Below are 19375 nucleotides of genomic sequence, written 5' to 3' on the forward strand. Positions count from 1 at the left end.
GCAAAGTCAATGGATCTTACCATGTATGTGAAGTATCCATATAAATTCCCATTTGAATAGGATTTCACAAAGCAAATCAATCAGGACATTGGCAGCCTCTTGTTTCTTCCAGAGGGGAAATCTCCTGCTGCAGCCCCCAGGGTCCTGTGATCCTGTTAATTGGCCTCATGAGCACGGGCAAGCTCAGCCACAGGACACACACTTCGCTCTACTGGGACCTAAGCATAAATCCCACCTCTCCCAAGGGAAAATTATCTTCTAGAAAGTTCCTTTGGTTAAAATTAATTAATTGCATGCACATACCAGCTGCATCATTAGTAGTTAATGGTAAATAAACCACCAAAAACATCTGTTACTTCAAAGACTGCAGTTTTCCCTCATGGAACATTGAAATGTGATGGGTTTGTTTTTGTTGGGTTTTTTTTGGTTTGTTTTTTTTTTTTTTGAGGGTAATCATCAACCTCAAACAACTAAAAATAACCCCCAGCAAAAGTTTTGAGGAAGCATTTGTTTTGGCAAACACTTTATGGAAGTGCCTGTTCTGGGAAAAAGAACAAGAGGCAGCTGGCACAGGAACACCTCAGCTTCAGGAGCTGGCCAAGTCCAGGTCTCCCTGAAATTCATGGCAAAACCCTCCCCAAGGGCAGGGCCCATGATGGGCTATTTTTAGGACCTCTTCAGGCAGTTCATAGAAGGGAAAGATTTTGCTTTCCCTTCTTTGGCAACGTCACTCTGCAAGGAAAGTTACTTCAGAAATGGAAAGGAATGAAAAGCAGCACTTGTCCAGCAAAGTTCTCGTCCCCAGCAAGGCAAAAATTGATTTTATCACACAAATTTGGAAAGAGCTTTAGTGTGGGAATCATCTGTGGGAATGATTATCCCTTAGTCCTAGTAGCTGGTGGGTTTGAACATTCATTCACATTGCCATGAATTATTTTCTCCAAAAACCCTCAGGAAAAGGCTTTGGACTGCAATAAACCCATTATTTACCAGCAGTATCCAACATTACAGCACTGCACCCAGAGTGGCTCCAACATCACAACCAGAGGGAAATTCAGGTCTTAAATACATCAGGAATTGCATCAGCTGAGACACTGGAATTTGAAGGTAAAGAATTTTCAACAAATTTCCTCAATTTGCTTGATCTCAGACCAAGCGAAGCCAAGCATTTAAATCATGAACTGTAGCATGAGCACACTCTCAGGGCAATACTTACCCAGGAAAAGCTGCTTCCTAAATGACATTAGCTCACCTCCCAACACATTTTTATCAGCTTCTGGCATGAAGTTCACAGGATATCAACATCTGTCAAGCCATTTGACTTTTTTCCCAGTTTGTGCCTATCACAGTGACAGCACAAAGGCCTGAAGAAAGCAGGACAGAATTTCAAACACCTCTGGATCCTTTCCCACTCACTGAGCCTCAGGACAGAGGGTTGTTTTCTCTCCCCCCAGGTCAAAAATCCCTCCACTGGATGAGTAAGATTGGAAGGACTGAAGGGCCATTGTTGCCTTTGGAAAACGTTCTGCTTCATTATAACATAATTAGCTAAGAAAAGCTCATTACCATTCTGCTAACACCCATTTTTTGTCATCAGTACTCAGGTTCCCACTGTACCTGGTGTTTATGAGTTATCTCAGTATTTGGATGACACCAGGGCTGAACACAGGGACTGAATCAGCCACTCAAGGAGATGAACCATCAGTATTTTTAAAAAATCAATTATAGCAGAATATATTTGATTTATATAAAAATCCACACCTTTACCAGACTAAGAAATATTAAAGACCATCAAAAGAAGGTGGCTTACAGTATTTACCTGCAGCAGTAACTACCTCTTTAGCAGATAAATCACTTCACTAAAATATCTCCAAGTCAACCTTGTTTCTGCTCATCAGTAAAACCGATGGAATCCTTCCTTTTCCATATTCACTGGGTTTTCCTTTTCCCACAAGATTCTTAGCTGAATTTATTGATTTGTACCTCGAAGCTGAAACATGTAAAATATGTAAGGTTGTGTCTTTAGAAGCTTGAATCTCATGTGTTCTGCAGCTGAGTAACATTTTGCCTCCAAGACAGGCAGTAACTAAGCTTCACCAAGAAAAGTGCAAGTGAATTTAAAAAATACTGAACCCTCCACAAGTTATGAAAACTAAAAAATTACAAAAAGAATATAAGAAGTTGGAAATATTTATATCCCCTCAATTGTGAATTTCTACTGAATCTTTAATCACCAGCTTACCTCACTACCACACACAGATCTGTGCATCTTGGTTTCTTTACAAACTTAATGGGAAAGAACCTTCTAAATTCTTTTATTTTCAGCCCAAAAAAAAGAAAAACCACCTAACCAACCAAAGAAAATCAAAAATCCAGTAGTTCTTCCTTTATTGCACTCCATAAAACTTCTTGTTATAATCAAGAAGCCAATATACAGTAATTGTTTGATATTCCTTTAGAATTTATAGTTTAACTCTTAAAATAAAATTTGTATAGAAAAGATATCATTTACAACCCATTCAGTAGTAATCCACCATTATGTACCCACAAACGATATTAAATAACTTGTATGCAGCAGTTTCCTTATAGGGCAGAGGGGAATATTTTCTCCTTACAAATATAATATCCCACTGTAAAAGAGCAATTCAAGTCAACTTTGGAGCAAGTGTGATATGCAGGAGTTTCACTGGAGAAGCTCGAGGTTTGGGTGCAGTGTCCCAGGGATTTGTAGGACTGTGTCCAGTGCACAGCAGAAGAGCAGCATGTGAGGAGCCTCAGGGCTGGCACTGCCCACAGGGAAAGGAGCCTCCCAGGGAGGGCAGTGCATTCAGAGCACACCAGTGAGGCACAGGACAACAAGGAGGTGTAGTGTGACCAGGTAGGTGAGGAATAAATAGCGGGATTTGGCTCGGGCCGTCAGCAGCTTGGAGCAGTAAAGGCTTCGCCCCCGGAGCCAGCGGCGCAAGGAAAGGGCTCCTCCTTTCATCTGGGGAAGAGACAAAAGTTATCAGAGAAAGAATCAGGAATACAAACCAGATTTCTGATTTCTGAGGCACTACAAACCTTTAGTCTCTGACACAGCAACCGACCCCAAACACAACTGATGCCAAATACCAAAGCATAAATGGTTGAAAGGCCCCAAACCCAGCATTAACGAGGGGAAAGGGATAAATCCAAGCTGTGTATTATGTAACTCCACACACCAACATGCATACTGCATTTTGGGCATGCATAATGAAACACAGAGTTTATTTCATGGCCACACGTGTAGCATAAACGTGATTACATGCAGTTTTTAACCTGGACATATGCAGTGTGTTTTCTGGCAGGGTTTCCACACCTGCTGGTCTTGGACTCACAGCCCCCACAGAAAGAAATGAAAGATGTTTTCCCACACTTTTAAGGAGCTGAGGGTTTTTAAAGGCTTTCATTCCCTTACCTTTCTCACAACAACATGTTCACTGGGATTGATAATTAAGGCTTCCCTCTCCTCCTCATCTTCCATCTGGACAGTGTAGTCACTGGGGACAGACCTGTAACTGCCTACTTCAAATCTAGAGAAAAATTCAAGGCACAGAGACAGGCACTGCTGAATTATCTCCTCTTTTAAGTACTGAATTGACACAAAAGCCATTATTTTGCATACTTAAAATGAGTAAGGAAAGGTGCCCACAAAATGCTGACTCACTTTATGCTGCCAAGTCTTTTTCAGTCTCTATTTACAATCTACTCTCAAGGTGCTTCATTTATTCAGAATTAATCCCCACCATCACCAGCTGACTGAATAGTGACTTTGAGGTGATGGTAGTGAGGGACCCTTTATTTATGCAGGTGCAAATGATATTTTCAATCTAACCAGAGGCTCTGCTAAAGTTGTTAGATAGGAAATTGTTTTCCCATATAACCTGGAAAAAAAGAAATAGCACCGACTACTAACAAATGAACAGTCTAACAGATGAAATAATGTAAAGAAAAAAAACCCCAAAGCCTATAGCACTTTTTTGATCTAGTGTTTAACTTATTTTTAACACATGGATTTTCACTACTTCAGGCACTGTGGGCTCACACACAGGTTTATTATTATTATTAGAAGTAGCAGGAGTATCTCAAAAAAATCAAAGACCAACAGGAAAACCTCTCAGTAATCTCACCAAAAATAAAAGGTAAACAAATAGTCTGTGTTTTACCTGTTACTTCTCTCCTCAGAGAGTCCAAGAGCCTCTTCTGCAGCTTCTCTCTCCTCCTCTCCTCTGCCAGTGTTTCTGTGAGCTGGGAGAGACTCTGCTGCATTGACTCATACTGCTGCTCAGACTCTGCAAGCCTGGGAGAAAACAAAATCTGAAATCAATGTTTCATGGACTCAAAAAATTACTTACTTGTTCTTTTTTTATTAGATCTCCTTTTAGCAACAGATTTAATTATAATGAGATGCTTCAGCTGAAATATTGAGATAAAGCCACCAATAATCAGTATATTTATGTACAGATACAAACCACAAGTATTACCAGATGATAACAATTCAAGAATATGGCTTATGATTCATGTAATCCACTGTAAATCCACTCCTTCTCCATCTCCACACAAATGCCTCAGAGGGATAGAAAAGCATTACTTTCACACTCACAACACAGCTGTCAGGAAAATAATATTGCTAATACATGCTCTGAGTCCTGACCTTTTCCTGAGCTCATTTAGCTCCATATTGTCTGTCTCCACAATAATCCCAGATCTCTCCCGTGGCGCTCCAGGGGGAACTTCTGCTCTCGTTTCATCCTAGAAAATATTAAGGGGAAAAAAAACCAAACAAGTGACCATTTTTCTACTTGCCAGAAGTCTTTATTTCAATTACAGAATCCATGGCACCACAAAACAGTGGAATGGATAATTATTTGTGCCACTTAATGTTTTCATTTCCAACTCTCAACAATGTCTGAGGGGAAAAGAAATGCATCTACACATGAACAACTCCAGAATCAAGACAGTTATTAATTTATTCTTAATTTACAGTTCTTGTTTGGATTTATTTCCATTTATGGAGAGCAAGGGTTGTTTTCTATATGTATTCATATGCTGTTTCAGGGTGTTCTCTTAATGACTGTTAATGAATAACTAAAGCAGTACAGGAAAGCTTTTTAAGAATAAAGGAATAATGATGAATCATAAAGGACTGGGTTGGAAGGGATCTTAAAAATCATCAAGATCCAACCCCAAATAATAATCTAACAGATGTGTATGAGGTGTTGGCAAAGGGTTCTGAAATGCTGAACTGGTGATGTAGATCTCACTTCCAAAAATATTACTCCATATTGTAAAGTGATCTACAACTGATGTGAAATTATCACTAAACTTCCTGATCCACTGAGCAGTGATCATCCAGTTATCTCTGCCAGCTGCAGACCAACTCAAAAAAGATGTTTCAAAACAAAACAATACATAAAACAGCTTCCTTAAATGAAAAGTCAAAATAGAGCAGCTTAACAACAACAAGGACATTTATCTTCTTCATTCACGGGCCAGAAAAACCCTGGGTCAGTACAGGGTTACAAAAAGTACAGTACTACAAAAAGTACTTTATTTCATTTTTAGCAAGAAAACCAGAAAAGTGTAAGCACAGAAGGAAGAAACCAAAGAACTTTTCCATGTATCTGTTTACCTGGACTGAGCCTTGGAAAGATGTCCCTTGCATTGCCTGATATTCCCTCTCCAGCCTCACGTAACGATTCTGCAGATCAGTGTAATGGAGCTGGCTGTCCCTCAGAGTCTGGGAAAGAGTCTTCAGCTGGGCAGACAGGACAGCATTCTCTTCTGCTGACTGCACAACCTGAGAGAAATTCACATCAAAGTCATTAAAATTAGCTCTCCCAGGAAATCCCTGCAGATTTGAGACCTGCTGTTTCAAAATTGCATCCACTTTTTGGCAAGGTCAGATTTCAGTTGGGATTTAAGATGTTTTATGGGCAGAGGAAATAATGAAAGCTGAGCAGTGATTTCCCCCTTGGCATCAGTACACCTAAACCAGAAGCTGAAATCTTGTTCCAGCTTAGACAGACACCTGTTTCTGTCTCTAATGAAAAATATTTGACTGTGAGTAGAAGTTCAGAGAGTCCAACAAACCTCTCAGAAAAACATCAAGTCAGGAAAGCCTGACAGAAATTACATTTAATTTGAATGTCCATGTTGAGTTCTTTTAAAATATCTACGTTTCAAAGTGAAATACCATTCAATCATGCAAGACACCAGCACTTCAGCAATATTCCAACATGAGGCCAGCCCAGATTCACATGAGCTTTTCAGGATCAGGGCAGTTGCTTCAAGTTACCTTGGAATTCATCTGCTGGAAGTGCAGGTCCTTCTGCTGCATCTCCTGGAGGCAGTGCTGCAGCTCAGCCTGCAGCTGGTTCTTCTCAGCCAGGAGATGTTTGATTTCCTCTGCTCCATCTGCACTTCCAACAAGGGAGGCAGTTTCCAAAGCCTTAAAAATATCAGGATATTCAGGGTAAATGGTGCAGGAGTTCCCTAAATAATGCACAGCCCCAACACTAAATACACCCTACAGAATTCCCTCTTCACATTATTTTCTTCTCACAACTTAATACCACAGTTGAAAGACACTTTAAATACAAGATTTTTTTTAATACATATATATAGTGTTAGTACTTGCATTAAAAAAAAATTACCACAAAAAGGCAACCCAATCTAATTTTTATTTTGCAAATAATGTGAAGCACAAAAATAAAAGGGAAAAAATAGCAAAAGATTAATATAAAACACCTTTCAAAAATTATTTTCAAGCTAATAAAGTCTTGTATTCATGACTTGTAAAACAACTGTTTTGTAAATACTCATTTAAAGCAAAAAGAAAAAATTTTGAAAAGAAAAAATTTATTACCAATTTACAGCTTTGGCCTTCTTTATCTCTGGCAGCTCAACATTTTGATATCAATCTCTAATAAGGGAGGGATATGTGCCATCTCTAATGCTTTATGGAATCTATTCACCCATACAATCATGAAATAAAAGGTTTTTACCACATAAAATACTCCATTACCCACAGGCATTACTGGCCAATAGCTCTTACTCATGATTGTAATCATAGAAAATGAACAGCATACAAACTTCAACTAAAATTCTGGTTTTAATGAAATTAAAATGAATACTGCTTCTTTCATTTGGCACAGAGAAGGTAAATAAGAATATTATTCTAAAACAAGCACGTTCCTTGAATCCTTCCTGACAGTCTACAAAACAGCATTTGCCAGCCTGGGTGTCAGCTGCTGCCTTTCTAAACCCAGGATTTTGTTCCTGGCAGAAGCCAGCTCCAGCTGCTTCAGGAGAAGGACACGAACACTTCCATTCCCCTTTCTCCCCCAGGCAGTCCCAATCTGCAGTAACATGGATTTAGGCTCTGAAGAATGAACTTCATTAAGTGTTTAAAATCTCTCTGCATCAACTATACAAACTGTGAAACCTGCTGCCCATGTAAACCACCAACTCTTTTTCAATTCCTTTAAAAAGGCTGTTCCTGAAAATGGGTTACAGCCATAATAAATCTCAATGAAATAAACCCATTTAATTGTTTTTCAACGTCTTCCTTTTATATTCTGGATTTAACTAATTTAAGACAATAACTTACAGTATTACTACAGACTGCTCTTTGGAGAAGCAGGCTGCAAATTTCAGACAATAAGCTGCTACCTTCCACTTTACACTCCTGCTACATTCCATGTTTTTACCTTGACTGGGTAAGTGCTGCCAGCAGGGAGTGACTTCTTCCCAATCATGTCTTGCTGCAGCCTCTGGAGCTCTGCAATCTGCCGGTCCTTCTCAGCCACTGTGATCTGACACTGATTCCTCAGCGCCTGGGACTCGGAGAGGAGGAGGTTTTTCTCCATTCTGAACACAAAACACCAGATGTTAAGCAATTCTATATTCTTTACAAATCAATGAAGAGTATGAAGCTGCACTGTTGTACCTTAGTCCAGCCAGCTCGTTCTGGTATGATGTGATCTCTCTCTCAGTTTCTGCCTGGAAGGCTTTTGTCTGATGCAAAGCCTTCTCCAAATCATCAACCTTGGTCTTCAGTTTGGATATTTCAACAGCTGCAAGGCTGGCTCCTTCTTTAGCCTAGGTTTAATAAACATCATTAGTGAACTGGAATGAAAACTAGATGGGTGAAGTTTGATTAGAACTAAAATTCTAATTACAGACGAAGGTTTTCCCTATTTGCTTTGTTTAACAGAGTAATTACCTTAACTCCCAAAACTGTAAACACACCTCCTCTGGGCACACAGTGCTGTCTTAGCACTCACACAATCCACAAAGTTAAACTCCAGAATCACACACGCCTCTGAGCATTTTCTGCACGAAGAATAAAATGACAGAGCCATGTGGCTAATTACAACTTACCAAAGCTTCCCCATTGTTCTGAGGCACATCCAAACTACTTTTATCAGTGTTTTTCTCATTGATGCTGCTGCAATCAATGGGAAACGAAGCTGTGCCCTGCTTAGCTTCAGAAGTTACCTTCTGATGGCTGAGCTCCTGCAGCAATTTGTCTCGGTCATCCTGGAGACTGGCCATGGCCTTGGCAAATGCTTCCATCTGCTGGGCATAATTCCCACACTCAGCTGAGAGCCTGCTCACCTCCAGCTCCCGACTGACCAAAGTCCTACAGACACTTCCAAAGTCATCAGCCACCTGGGCAAGGCTAACCTGGCCTGCAGCATCAAGGACAGCCCCATGCAGAAGAGAGTTTTCTTTGAGGATACTAATGAGATGGGATTTAAATCCCTCCAATTCAGCTGCAAGTTCACCTCCTTTTTTTCTTTCTGTCTTGAGTTCAGAGGTGTATTTGTTCTGAAGAACTTTGAAGTCCTCTATGATTCGATCTCTGTCGTTCTGCAGAGCAGTCATTGCCTTCCCAAAGGCCTCATTTTGGGATCTCAACTCCCTGTTTTGAGACTGAACTTCAAGCAGCATCTTCTCTGCAGAAGCATCAGGCTTATCTCCATCCTCAAGTGTCAAAAGAGTCCCACTGTATTCCTCATCTGCATTTCTGCCTCTGGATTTCTGGAGCTCCTGAACCTTTTTCTGAAGCTTTCCTCCATGCTGCCCATTGGATTCTTTTTTCTGAATACTCTCACTACTTAGCAGCTTCTCTCCTGACTCAGAAACAAGTTTCTCTTTGTTTAGTGATGCAATTAGAGATTCTAAATCACTTACTTTAGATGCCAATTTTTTATTCTCATGTTCCAAGGTCACAGCAGCCCCCTTCTGCACTTCAGTGGAAAGCTGCATCTCTTTAATTTGTTTTTGAAGATTGTATTTTTCATGCTCAAGGCTTTTAATACACTCCAATTTCTGCTTAAGTAAGTCCTTCAGCTGATGATCTTTCAGAGATAAAACCTGGTTTAGATCTTCCCTGTATTTTATCAACTGTGCACTCAGCATTGCATTTTCAGAATGCAGATCATCAATCCGATTGAGGAGGACCCTTAACTCCTGTTTCAAAGAATTAGTCTCACCTGCACTGCCAAGCAGGAGACTGTCCCTCTGGTTTAAGACATCCTGGTGAAGATGTTCAGCTCCTTGTATCTGGTAAAAAGATCATCCCGGTCGTTCTGGAGAGATGACATGGATTTTTTAAAGGCATCTATTTCACTGGCAATCACAGCCTTCTCCTGAGCTGCTTTTTCTGCTTTCACCTGGAGATTTCTCAGCTCGTTTTCCAGCCTCTGACAGGACTCCTCAGCTTGTTTTCTCTCCATCTGCAAAGACCTTACCTGAAGTTCATACTCTTTGATCTGATTCCTATGTTGAGTCTGTACCTGAATCAGATAGTCTGAAATTTCATCCCCTTTTGAAGAAATGAGTAAGGAAATTTCTTTGTCTTTATTATTTAGCATGACCTTCATTTGCTCAGAAATGGTCATCTGCTTTTGCAATTCAGCATTCATCTTTTCCTTCTCTGCTAGAAGCTCTTGCAATTCTTGCTCCTGTCTCGTAAAATTACTTTCCAGAGCTTTTATCTCTCTTCCTGCACTCTTACTATTCTCTATGAGATGATTTAGAGAATTATTTTCTTTCAGGAGTGCTTGCAAAGCTTCTTCTTTGGACTGAAGAACACTCTCCAGCTCTTGCTGTCTGTTAAAAAAGAAGGTATTTTCTTCCTTTATCCTGCAGAGCTCTTCATAGCGCTGCATATCAACAGATTTTTGCCTCAAGTACAGTTCATCCTTTGTTTCCTCTACCACAGAATATTTGATATTTAGTTCTTGAAACTGAGTCATTTTATCTTTCAATTCATCTTGCAAAGCTGCTATTCTTTTGTTACTGTCTTCCAGCTGTTTCTCCTTGTTTTGGATGGCCTCTTTGAACTGCATTTCCCAGGTTTTCATCTCAGTGATGACCCTGTCTCTGTCATCCTGGAGGGAGGACATGCACTTAGTGAAAGCAGCCAGTCGTGCCAGAGCTGCGTTCAGCTCTGCCTGCAGCTGCTTGTTCTGAGAGTCCTTGGTGCTGACCTCCTCCTGCAAACCCTGGACCTCACCCATCACCCGATCCTTTTCTCTCTGGAGTGCACTGTGTCTTTCCTCCAGGTTCGAAATTTCACTTTTGTGAAGCAATTTCAGCTGCTGGAGATGAAATTCCAATTCTCTCTCATATCCTCTCTTTTGAAGCTGCAGTTCATCTCCCTTCTTCTGAAGTTCTTTCCTCCAGTTTAGATTCTCTTCTTTAAGCCTGTCCACTTCCCTTTTTGACTGATCCAACAGGTTCATCTGTGCAGTAAGCTTTCCCTTGAGATGAAGTATTTCATCATTTGATTCTGCCAGCTTTTCTGAGGCATTACTTAAGTCCTTTTCAAATTTTTCACTTTTTGACTGTGACAATTTCACAGATCTTTCCAAATCCAGGATCAGCTCCTGGAACTTTATAGAATCCTTCTGCAATTGGTTGATCTCCTGCTGTTTCTCCTTTAAGAGTTCTTGCAATTCTTTTGTTTTGTTTTTAGTCCCATTATTATCCCTTTGAGCACTTTTCACCTTTTCCTCAAATATCTTTACAAGATGGAGCTGCTGTTCTTCCTTTTCTCTAACTGCATTAGATTTTTCTGCTTTTAACTCTTCCAGCTGCTGTAACAACAAGTTATTCTGTACCTGTGCTGATTTCATCCTATCAGTAAGATGATCAACTTTTTTTACATGATTAAGCAATTCTGTCTCAAGAAATTCTCTCTCACTCTTTACTTTGTAAGAACTTTCTTGTACATTTTCTAATTCTTCCTGTAACAGGCATTTGTCATCCTCTAAAATCTTAACTTTTTCATTTAGACTAACAATTTCTTGTGTTAGACTTTTAAATTCTGTGTCCAGCTTTGTTAGACAATGAGTTTTGTGGAGCAAAGATTTCTCAGTTTCTTGTGCTTTTTCTGAAATTAATTCTCTTTCTTTTTCTAGGACAAGCACAGCTTGTTCTTTTTCAGAGAGTTTATTCTTTAACACATTAATGTCCTTTAACAGTGATTCATTCTCACATAATGCATCACTGATTTTGGATTGTGTATCATTTTGGTACACTTCCATTTGAACCTGTAGCTCTCCCAAGGCGGCTTTGGTTACAGTGATGTTATTATGAAGTACATCATTCTCATTCTGAATTTTCTCTAAAGCCTGCTTTAGGTTTTCAGAGGTTTGTTTCAGCTGCTCGTTCTCCTCCATCAGCTGGTGGTTCTGCTCAGTGAGCTCACACAGACGATCCTGGTGTTCCTGCATCCTGGCCTCCTGCTCACGGATCTGCCTTTCTGCTTTGCTCTGTAACTCCTCGACCTCCATTTTCTTGGATTCACCGAGTTGTTTCAGTTGGTTCTTAATAACCTCATTTTCATCAAGGAGATTATTTAAATGCTTCTGCAGAGCCTCCTTTTCAGACTGTCCTTCCCTGACTCTTTGAACAGCCTCTTGCTTCTCTTTCCTACTGACATCAATGACTTGCCTCATATCTGCCACTTTACTACTGATATTCTCGTACGCCTGAAGAAGCGATTCATACTCCTGCTTTAATTCACTGTGTTTAGCCTTCCATCCTGTCAATTCAACTGTCTGAGAATCTTTTAAGGTATTTAATTGGAAAGAAAAGGCCTCTTTTTCCTGAACTATGGACTCCATGGTGGATTTCAGACTTTCACATGCCGCAGTGAGGTTTTCATTTTCAGTCAGCAACCTCGCATTTTCCGAAGCAAGGCTCTCCTCTCCAGACAAGGGAGCCACAGCACCTGAACTCTGCTTTTCTCTGCCAAGCTCTAACAAGTGCTCCAGCATTCCTGTCTTGTTCACTAGTTCCTCTCTTTCCAACATCAGCTGATCAATCTGCTCCTTTAGAGATTTATTTTCTCTCAGGGCTTCTTTACGTGATATTAAAGCCGCCTGTAATTTCCTTTGGAGGCGCTCTCTGGATCTCTCTTCTGTTACAGCTCTTTGCTCTTGGGCTTTGGAATCATTTAAATCTGAAGGTTTTGCCAGTGGCTCTTCCATTGTTTGCATTTGTTTCTGGATTTCACATTCTGTTGCTTCTCTCAGTTTAGTTTTCCCAGAGGAATCAGTCTCTGATAGTTGAAGAGCAGTGACTTTTCTTTCCAAATTCTCTTGAGGGGAATTACTTTCTGAACCAACCTCTCCCAATTCCTTTTCAGTCCCATTTCCTTCCTTAAGCTCTTTGCCCAACACCACAGGTTTACTCATCTCAGCCTTCTCACGCAGCATACACAGCTCTGCCACAAGACTTTTGTTTTCTTCACTGAAATGTTCTACCTCCTTTTTCAACTTAATTAGTTCCAAATTGGACTTTTCCAAAGAGCTGAGAAGTTCCTCTTTTTCACTCTTCATGTGTTCAAAGGCTGTTTTGTAATGGTGGGCTTCTTCCTGGCCCTCCTTTATGGCTTTGTTTAATAATTCTTTTTCCAGACCAAGTTTCTCTTCTAAATCTGTAAGTGAACATCTCAGTGCTTCTATTTCCTCATTCTTTCCTGCAACCTCTTGCTCAGCCTCAATCCGTGACCTCTGCAGTTCCTCCTGGCTCATCCTGTAATCATCTTCACTTTTTTTAATAAGTGCTTTTTTCTCATCATTCACATGTTCAAGCACTGCCTTGAGCTCTACAGTTTCAGTCTGATGTGCTTTCAGCTTTTTCTGTAGGTGCTTTAGGTCCTCCAACAAGCTGCCCTGACATTGCTCCTCCTGTCTCAAAGACTTTAAACTGTTTGTTTCTTCTTTATCATCACCAAATTCAACCAATATTTTTCTCAGCTCTTTTCTTAACATCTCTGTTTCCTCTTGAAGTTGTGCATAATCACTTCTGAGTTCTTTTAGCTCAATGTTTTCATTTGGCACTGAAGTGACTGTGTTTTCTGACTCTTTCAAGGATGCAATGTGAACCTTGTTTCTTGGTTTGTCTGATTCCAGACTTCTTGGGTCAGCTTGCTCTTCTCCCAGCAGTGCCTTGGATGGAACCAGCTCCTTCCACTCTAACTGGTTAAAGCCCAGCTCTTTGCATTTTGTTTGGAGAACTTCCCATAGTGCTTTATGCTCTTGCCTGAGCTGCTCAAGGTGGGTTTTTTGATCATCAAAATCTGTTGCCAGTTTCATGTGCTCATCCCTTTCTTGCTGGAATTTTTTCATATCTTCTTGCATTAACAAAAGCTCCCTCTGTAAAGCTTCTTTTTCTTTTTGTAATTGATTCATGACATTAACGTCACTGCTGAGATTCAGACACTCATTCCCATCTCCAGCACTTGAACGAAGCTCTTCTAAACTGGAATCTTTCAACAATTCTTCCTTCTTTTTAAGTTCAGACTTCACCTCTTCAAGAGTCAAGAGCAACTGAGAACGTTCCTCTTGATATGCCCTTGCTCTTTCATCAAGCATGGATTGCAGATGAGCAAGCATAGAGTCCTTCTCCCCTAAAGATTTTAGGTTCTGCTCACAAACATTTTGTTTTTCAGCTATGACATCATTCAGTTCTGCAATATTGTGCTGAAGTTCCTCTAAATAGGATGCTCTTGAAGATAAGGTTTTGGTCAGATCACTTATCTTGGCATCTTTTTCTACAAGTTGCTGTTTCAAAGTTTCAAGATGAGACTCAAAATCATTATTTTGTCCTTCAATTAGTTTCAGTTTGTCTGTTAACTCATTAACTTGTTTCAACAGCTTCTCTGCTTTTTTCTGCTCTTTTTCTATTTCTTCCTGTCCACTCTTTTCTAATTTCCCAACTTTTTGCATCAGATCTCTTCTTACTATCAATGCCGCTTGAAGCTTCTTTTTCAGATTCTCTTTTTCCTTGCCCATTTTCTCAAGATTACACTTCATCTCCTCTTTTTCATTCATTAAATCTTTAACCTCAGCTTCCCTATTGCTTAACATAACCTGGTTATGTTCCAGTTCTTTCTTACAATCTCCAAGTTCCTGCAATACTCGGTTTAGCTCTGCCACTGAACTATTATGAACAGCTTCAAGGTCTTCAAGTTTGGCATTTAATGTACTCCTCTCTTCAGAAAAATTCAGCATTTCATTAGACAATGACTCCATGACCTGGGTAACGGAAGAGTCTTTTTCTTTCATTTGCTGGCTTAGACCAGAAATTAAATCCTTCTGCTGATTGACCTGGGATGTTAAGTTTTCAATTAGGTGATCTTTTTCCCCCATTTCTTCAAGGAGATTTGCTACTTTTTTACCTTCAGCCTGCAGCTTTTCTTGACTAGTTCTTACCATTTCTTCTGATTTATTCATCTTGTCCTGAAGAAATTCCACCTGCTTATTTATTTCTGCCAAAGACTCCTCCCTTTCTTTCAGGAGACACTCTTGTTTGCCTACTGTCTCCTTGAGTGAGACCATTTCTTTTGACAGACATTCCATTTCAGACATGTATTTACCCTTCATCTTTTCCATGTCACTCTGCAGCACCTCCTTCCGCTTCTTAAGCGACTCCATACTTCTTAATTCATCTTTCATGGTGTCTATTTCTTTCTGTTTTTCTAGAAGTGCCAGTTGCAAACTTTCTCCTTCTGCTTCTTTGCTCAGAATAGCAGTTACCAGAGTGGAGAATTTTTCCAACTGAGTTTTACTATCAGTTGGCTGCAGTTCAGAATCTGACATTTGTGCCTTCTCTTCTTTACTTAAAAGCCTACTACTAAGTAATGGAGATAAGCTCTGAGTTAATTGCTCTTTTATAAGATCCAGCTCTTGCTGCAAAGACTGGATTTCGCTATCTTTTGATTTCATTTCACTTTCTAAACTGCTCAATTGCTCAGTAAGATCATTATTTTGTGAATTTGCCCTGTCAAGTTCTGTCACCCATTTGTTTTCTGACTCAAGCAGACTTAGTTCTAGAGTTTGACATTTAAGTTCTAAATTAGAAAGTTCTTCACCCTTCACACTAACCTGCATCTGTAACTTCTCTTTTTCAGTCTTCATCTGCAGTTTGACAGCATCTATCTGCATCCTTGAATAATTCTCACTGGTTTCTAGTTTTTCATGGATTTCCTGGAGCTCTTCCAATTTCTTTTGCAAATCAGTCTGAGATGCAGTAAGTTGTGTGTTTTCGGCCATCAGTTTACCAACATCATCTTGCAACAGTTTTTTTTCTTTCTCTAAAGACTCCACTTGACACTGCAGACTATTTATTAAAAGCGCGTTGTCATGGGAGTCTTGAGATGATTTGGAATTTACGTTGTTGAATTCCAGCTTCAAACACTCCAATTTCTCAGCCTGTTCAGAGCACGTCACACGCAGAGACTCCACAGCCAAGTCTTTCTGCTGGAGTTCTTGTTCCCGGGTATTTATTTGGTCTAGTGCTTTTTGGTGCTCATTTTTAAGAGAGTCAAGCTCAACAGTCAAAGAATCAATTTTTTTCTGATGATTATCAAGCTTCCTGTTCTTTTCCTGAAATTCCTCACTCAGGTTTTTCATGGCTGTTCCACTTTCTTCTAATTTGGATCTGAGAACATCAATCTCACTAGAAAGAGCACTAACATTGCTCTCTGCCAACTGTACACTGGCATCTTTCTCCTTTAAGGAATTAAGCAGTCCAGCAATAATTTCATCTTTGTGCCCAAGAGCAACGTTCAACTCTGTTTTCAGCTCGTACTGTACTGCAATTTTCTCCTGAAGAGATAAAAAGGCATTTTCTTTCTCATGGACTAGCTCTTGAGAGTTTTGCAGTTCTTGTGTAAGTTCATGGACCTGACTTTGGAGCTGAGAAATTAAATGTGTCTTCTCTTCATCTTTTCTTGCTTTCTCTGTCAGAGTTTCAAGTAGACTTTTGTTTTCTGAAAGAGATGATTCCTTTTCTGATAAGGACTGGTCCATCTCAATTATTACATTCTTCTGATACTCTATTTCTTTTTGTAAATTCTCTTTCATTTCCTGCAGCTCCACCATCTGTTTCTTTAAGACACCACACTCAGTCTCTTTCTCTTGAAGTTGCATCTTTAAATTTTCACTGAATGCTGAAATACTGTTGATGGCTGATTCTTTTTCTGAAACAAGTACTTTTAGCTGTTCTGCTTCAGAGGCTAAAATCTGTAACTGCTTCTCCTGCACAACACAAGAATCCTGTAGGGCAGAAAGCTGTGCTTTTAAACTCATGCATTCATCCACCTTTTCTTTTAAAGATGCATCTTTCTTTGCAATTGAGTCATTCAACTGGGATGCTTGTTCTGTCACGTTTTTAAGCTGACTCTGAAGGTTAGAAATAACCTCCATATTCTCAGACAGTTGAACCCTAAGTACATCAGACTCTTCAGATTTATCTTTTAATAACTTAAATTCTTGGGCTTGCCTCTTAAATTCATTTTCTTTTGCCTGCATTGTGTGTCTGAGCTCATCAGCTTCAAAGTTCAGGGTTTGTATTTGGTGCTGGAGATCTGCAATGAATTCCACATATCGCTCTTCTCCTATCACTCTATCTTTCAATTCCTTAATCAAAGCCTCCTTTTCAGAAAGGAGACTTTCTTTTTCCTCAAAGGTCATTTTTAAGTTTTCTTTCTCCATCACCAGGCTGTCAATTTGGTCCTTCAAATCTAAAATACTATGACTTTGTTGGGACAGGTGTGAAGTTAAAGCAGCTACTTCCTCTGACTTTTTGATTACTGTAACACTAATTGTCTCTATGTCTGCTTGCAATTTTTTATTTTCTAGAGCTGATGTTTCTGCTTGGTGCCTTGCTGAAGCAACTTCAGACTGGAGACATTTACATTCATCTGACTTCTCATTCAATAACCTTGAAAAGTCCTCCTTTTCATGCCTAAGCACCTCCATTTCCTTGCTTAATAGCTGTAGCTGATTATTTAACCCTGTGTTTTCTTCTATTTTTTCAAATATTTGCTTCTGAAACTTCTCAAGTTCTGAACCCTGACTTTTCACAGCCAGGTCTCTTTCCTCTACCAAATGAGTTAATTTAGTCTTTTCATCTTTAAGATTTTTTATTTCATCCTGCAATTCTACAACACAAAGCTTACTCTCCTCCATTTCCTTATGCAACAAATCATTTTGAAGAGTTTTCTCTTCAAGAGACTTGTTTGCAGTTTCAAAATCCAAAGTTATGCTTTGAATTTGTTCCTGCAGGAGCAAGTTCTTTTCCTTGCTATGGCTGAGCTCTTGGATTAGACCACTGCATTCAGATAATTTATTATTTAACATTTCTTCTTTTTTTATTTCTTCATCTCTAACCTCCTTCAGCTGAATGAGCAGTGATTGCACTTGTTCATGCAACTGCTGGGTCTGTTCCTTGCTTTCAGACAACTGCTCAGCCAGCACATTACATTCCTTTGTTTTCCCCCCCAGCTGTTCTGCAACTGAACTTTCCTTTTGCTTGGCAACTACTGACAGTTGTTCAATCTCTTTTGCCAGAGCGCTTTTATCACAATTTAGTACAGAAAGAGTTTTTTCGTACTCAGCAGTGCTAAAAGATAACTTATTCTCCAATTCTGTCACAGCCTGGATTTTCTTTAACAACTCACACTCTTTTACATCCAGGAGTTTTGACAAATTCTCATTTTCTCTGATTAGCTGTTCCTTCTCATTTTCCATTGTACCTATACTTTTTTTCAGATATTCATTTGCTTTTATTTGCTCTGCCAATTCTTCTTTTTTCTCTTCAAGATCTGCCTGCAACTGGTTATTAGCTGAAGCTTTCTCCTGTGTCTCTATCTCCCATTTTTTAATTTGTTTATGCATTTCATTTAATTGGTCATTAAGTTCTTGGCAACACATCTCTTTGGCTTTCAGATCCCCAATTAATTTAACTTTCGTCTCTTCATTCTGCTTCTCCAAAGCCCCAAGTTTCTGCTCTAATGAAACAATGAGCTCTTGTTTCTCTTGCAACTCTTTTTTAGCTGTTTCCTTATGATCAGTATGTTCTGTGAGTTTTCTGGATAATTCAGCCAACTCTTCATCTTTTTTAGTATTTTCCAAAACCAGTTTGTTGTATGAATCTTTAATTGACTTTAACTCATTTTCCAATGTCTGTGCTTTGCTCTCTTTCTCTTTAAGCAAAGAGTTCCATTTTTCCTTCAGAGCATTGTTTTCCTCAAGCTGAGATTTCAAATGTTCCATTTCTTTTCTTTGTTTATCCTCTGTTTCTTGCAGCTTTTCAGATGATTTAGTAATTTGCTCTTTCAGCAGAGCAATTTGTGACTCACACTCCGTGATCTTGTTATGGTACGCAACATTGCTGGCCTTGATTTCGGAGCGGAGATCCTTAATTGTCACACTGTTCTCAGTGCTCTGCCTGGTTAACTCCTCGTTTTCTTTGGTTTTAGCTTCATTCTCAGCTCTAGCTCTCTCCAGCTCCATTCTCATGGCCTCACTCTGCTCAGAAAGGGCAGAGATCTTCACGCTGGCATCTCTCACATCAGCTGTCTGTACTTCCTTCAGCAAATGCATTTCCCTTTCAGCCTTTGATAAAGCCTCTTCCAAACCTCGCATCTCCTCCTCTTTGCATTGCACTTGATGCTTCAGGATCATAACCTGCTCAGAATATTCTGTCATGTTCAGAGACAGGACAGACATCTCCCTGTCTTTTTCTGACAGCGCTTCTTTCAGATTATCAATTTCTCTTTCACGTTTCTGCAGATCTTGAATGAGTTGAGACCTCTCCTCCAAATGGCTTGAATTCAACTTGTCAAGCTCTTCATTTGTCTGGTCCAGGTCCAGCTGCATGGACTCCACCACGCTGTCTTGTTTCAAAGTCTAAACAGCAAGAAAATAATGTTACAAGAATACGCCAAAGACCTGTTAAAGGGAGAAGCTACACCCCACACATAGGACAAGCATTTGAGGTAATCAGACTGTGCCCAATGTAAAGTCACAAGGTGTTCTTCTTT

The 19375-nt window shown here is 39.7% G+C and overlaps 1 protein-coding gene across 1 annotated transcript in view; it reads right to left on the reverse strand.

Annotated features, from left to right (window-relative positions):
• Window positions 1–2359: 2359 nt before the first annotated feature.
• LOC118686814 (golgin subfamily B member 1-like) overlaps window positions 2360–19375 on the reverse strand; it is a 34309-nt gene continuing 17293 nt past the window's right edge. Inside the window, 11 exon segments of the mRNA XM_054515029.1 lie at window positions 2360–2986; window positions 3440–3554; window positions 4188–4239; window positions 4242–4321; window positions 4676–4773; window positions 5654–5821; window positions 6320–6472; window positions 7734–7893; window positions 7973–8124; window positions 8407–9584; window positions 9587–19241. Of these exon segments, the coding sequence (XP_054371004.1) occupies window positions 2828–2986; window positions 3440–3554; window positions 4188–4239; window positions 4242–4321; window positions 4676–4773; window positions 5654–5821; window positions 6320–6472; window positions 7734–7893; window positions 7973–8124; window positions 8407–9584; window positions 9587–19241 (11970 nt within the window). The 3' untranslated portion in view covers window positions 2360–2827.

Source organism: Molothrus ater, chromosome 6 (genome assembly GCF_012460135.2).
Source record: "Molothrus ater isolate BHLD 08-10-18 breed brown headed cowbird chromosome 6, BPBGC_Mater_1.1, whole genome shotgun sequence".
In the NCBI taxonomy this organism is placed as follows: Eukaryota; Metazoa; Chordata; class Aves; order Passeriformes; family Icteridae; genus Molothrus; species Molothrus ater.